The sequence below is a fragment of the Triticum aestivum genome, chromosome 7B, assembly GCF_018294505.1.
Source record: "Triticum aestivum cultivar Chinese Spring chromosome 7B, IWGSC CS RefSeq v2.1, whole genome shotgun sequence".
Classification (NCBI taxonomy): domain Eukaryota; kingdom Viridiplantae; phylum Streptophyta; class Magnoliopsida; order Poales; family Poaceae; genus Triticum; species Triticum aestivum.
The window spans coordinates 638,415,501-638,418,509 of record NC_057813.1 but is presented as its reverse complement, the minus strand read 5'-3'; the positions used below and the strand labels follow the sequence as shown (position 1 = coordinate 638,418,509).

The 3,009-nt window shown below is 49.6% G+C and overlaps 1 protein-coding gene across 1 annotated transcript; it reads left to right on the top strand.

Annotated features, from left to right (window-relative positions):
- Positions 1–946: 946 nt before the first annotated feature.
- Positions 947–2,458, top strand: LOC123158867 (uncharacterized). Its single transcript, XM_044576690.1, has 2 exons — positions 947–1,087; positions 1,193–2,458. Exon 2 carries the CDS (start codon positions 1,239–1,241, stop codon positions 2,319–2,321), a length of 1,083 nt encoding a protein of 360 aa, XP_044432625.1. The 5' UTR covers positions 947–1,087; positions 1,193–1,238; the 3' UTR covers positions 2,322–2,458.
- The last annotated feature ends 551 nt before the right edge of the window (positions 2,459–3,009 follow it).

Sequence of the window (3,009 nt, the reverse complement as noted above, 5' to 3'; positions counted from 1 at the left end):
CTGTTCATATGTTTGACTTCATTGCTTGACTACTATTATTGATTGGCTTCATACTATCTTCCATCTTGATCCTTAGTGCCTAACTGCTATTAGTCCTGTACTTTCATATCGTTACAAACTTGACTATGGCTTGTTTAGGTTAGTTTATCTTCCGCTGCATATCAATTAAGTTGTTTCTGTTGTTTGTCTTCGAAACTTTCAAGTTTTGAAGACTTTCATAAAAATCGCCTATTCACCCCCCCCCCTCTAGTCGATACTAGCACTTTCAAGTTTAGCCATGGTGGTGTGCCTTTAAAGTTGAGCACAAACTGGAGAAGGTCCATTCTTCTAAAATAAGGCTCGTAGCGACGGTCATACACAAGTGACTCACGTGGGTTGTGGCCTCTCAACCGTAGTACTGGAGGAACCTACAAAAATCACACGCACAATTTATATACTTCTCTAAACTACTCACAATATACTCACAATATGAGAATCGACAATGTATATACATAATTACCTCCCCTCTTTCCACAAGCACAGCACGATGCTTCTCCTCGTAATAATCATCAAGGCCGGGATATTTATCCGGCTCAAACATCCTACAAAATAAGGTACATGGATTTGTTATGATATATGCTTAAAATTATGACCACATCATATACAAAATTGTGTGAGAACTACTACAAATTATCCCAAAGATATAAATCACGAACCACATTACCGACACCAATTCTTTTCAACCTATTTTATCCTAAAGAATCTATCACAACTAATTATTAACAAATGATAGGTTCAACCTAATCCTAAAAAATGGGCTCTCTCTAAATCCAATACTATACAAGTTAACTAAGAATACTTCAACAGTATAGCCCCAAAATATTCATCAAACAAATCATCAAGGTACTCCCCAACACTCCTGTATATATATACTCAAAACACATACCCAAAAGGTCCAGGGAAGACAAGGCTTTGCGTAGGCTGATGCTTGGTAATATGGCCCAATCGGCCCATGGTTTACCATATAAGAGGAGAAGAAAGGAGCGTCTCGTTCCATTCCCCAATCTCGCCGCCGCCGCCGCCGCCGCTTCGTCGAGTCCCGCTGCAGGTATTGCTTAATCTTTTCCGTTCGATTCGTCCAGTTTCCTGGAGTTGCTTGTTCTTGGGGAACTAAGTGGCACGTTCTGATTGATTTTCCGTCTTTTTTGTCTAGTTCGTCCGGATCCGGAAGAAAGAAGAGGAGGAGCAAATTCGGACAGATGAAGGCACGGCAGTTGGTGAACGTGGTGATGCGGAGGTACGGCATGGGCAGCAGCCTCTATGCGGTGAGCCGCATCAAGCCCGAGGAGCAGCTCTTCTACCCATCTACCAAGGAGGCGCAAGCATCCAGCACGGGGGAGATGGAGACCATCTCCATCTCCAGGATGCCCGCGCCCAGCCTGAGGCTGGAGCTCTCCGTCTCCAAGGAGGACAAGAGGCTGGATTTCCTGCCTTTCTACGAGCGCGGCAGCGGCGGGCACAGCAAGATCCTCTGCGTGGACGCCGAGGGCCGCACCGTCCTGTACGACACCGACGCCGGCCTCCTCCACTCGATGCCCTGCCTCGGCACCCCCAAGGGGCCCAACCCTGTCTCCTTCTCCATCCTGGACAGGGAGCCCCGGGATCCCGGGCGGGCGGACGCCTTGTACGTCATGGGCAGGTGCTGCGACTACTTTGACTTCGAGGCCCTCATGTATTGCGACCCCTCCAGCGGCAGGAAAGGCTGGCGGTGGCATCAGCTCCCGCCGCCGCCTGTGCCTCGCGCCGCCGCCTCCGCCGTCGGGTGCCACGCGCTCATCCACGACGAAGGCGACCCCATCCTCGTCGTCTCGTCCGCCAAGACGAGCGGCGTTGGCACCCACTGCTTCAACACGTCCACCAATAGGTGGTTCAAGGCTGGACGCTGGACGCTGCCTCTCGTCGGCCGCGCCGAGCGTGTTAGCGAGCTCGACAACCTCTGGTTTGGCATCGGCGGCGGCTGGCCCTACGACCTGTGCGCGATGGACCTCTACTCCCTCCGCGCCGCCGGCGCCGAGGCTCCGGGGCTGGCGTACAGCTGGGGAGACCTTAGCCTGCCGGACGACTGGGTGATGATGGACTGCAGCATGGTGTACCTGGGCGGCGGCAAGTTCTGCGTCGCGAAAATCTTTGAGTTCTGCGTCGGCGATGACCGATTGGGGATGGGTGCTGTCATCTCTGGCTTGGAGGTGGTGCGCCGCGGCGAGCCATCCAAACTCGTGATGGTCAAGCACAAGTCCAAGTTCTACAAGTTTACCAGGGATGAGATCGAGTGTATCCTCTAGAACAATGCTAAGTAGTACTAGCAGGGGAGCAAACAATTTCTAGACGAGTGCTATGTGATGTGAGGATTGACTAGTTTCTTGTACAGCAGCACTTGTGTGCGATTTGATTTGGTTGTAATGTAAATTTCCTCCTGCTCCGTTTGCTGTCCTAAATCTAACTTATACTCCCTCTGTTCCTAAATACTTGTCGCTGGGGACTCTCCGACCAGGTGAAAATGGAGTCCTCCATCCACCATCACATCCCCTGCTGTTGCTCTTCTACTCCTCGCTGCTGCTGTAGGTGAGTCCTCTGCCACGCCTCTGCTGTTGGAGTAGAAATTCAATTGAATGGGCAGTAGAGAAATTCAATTCAATTCAATCAAAACTGCACTTTTTGTCAAAAAAAAAACACAATCAGGAAATTCAGAGACATTAAGATCCAACTCACCCGCGCACAGTTCCACAACTTCTAGCATTTGTGCACTACAACTCTATCGAAAACCAATTTTTGCGTGGCTAATCAACCACATCCTTTTGTCAATCCGATCCTCTTCTTCCAAGGAGTTTGTTAACATCACAATTGGCAGTATGTATGTATATATCTAACTGAAGCAAACAAAAGAGCAATAAGAGTAAGACACCCACCGAGCAGTCACTGCTCAGGCAAAATTCACATGTACGCGATCGTGCAGCACACTGAAATTAGTAT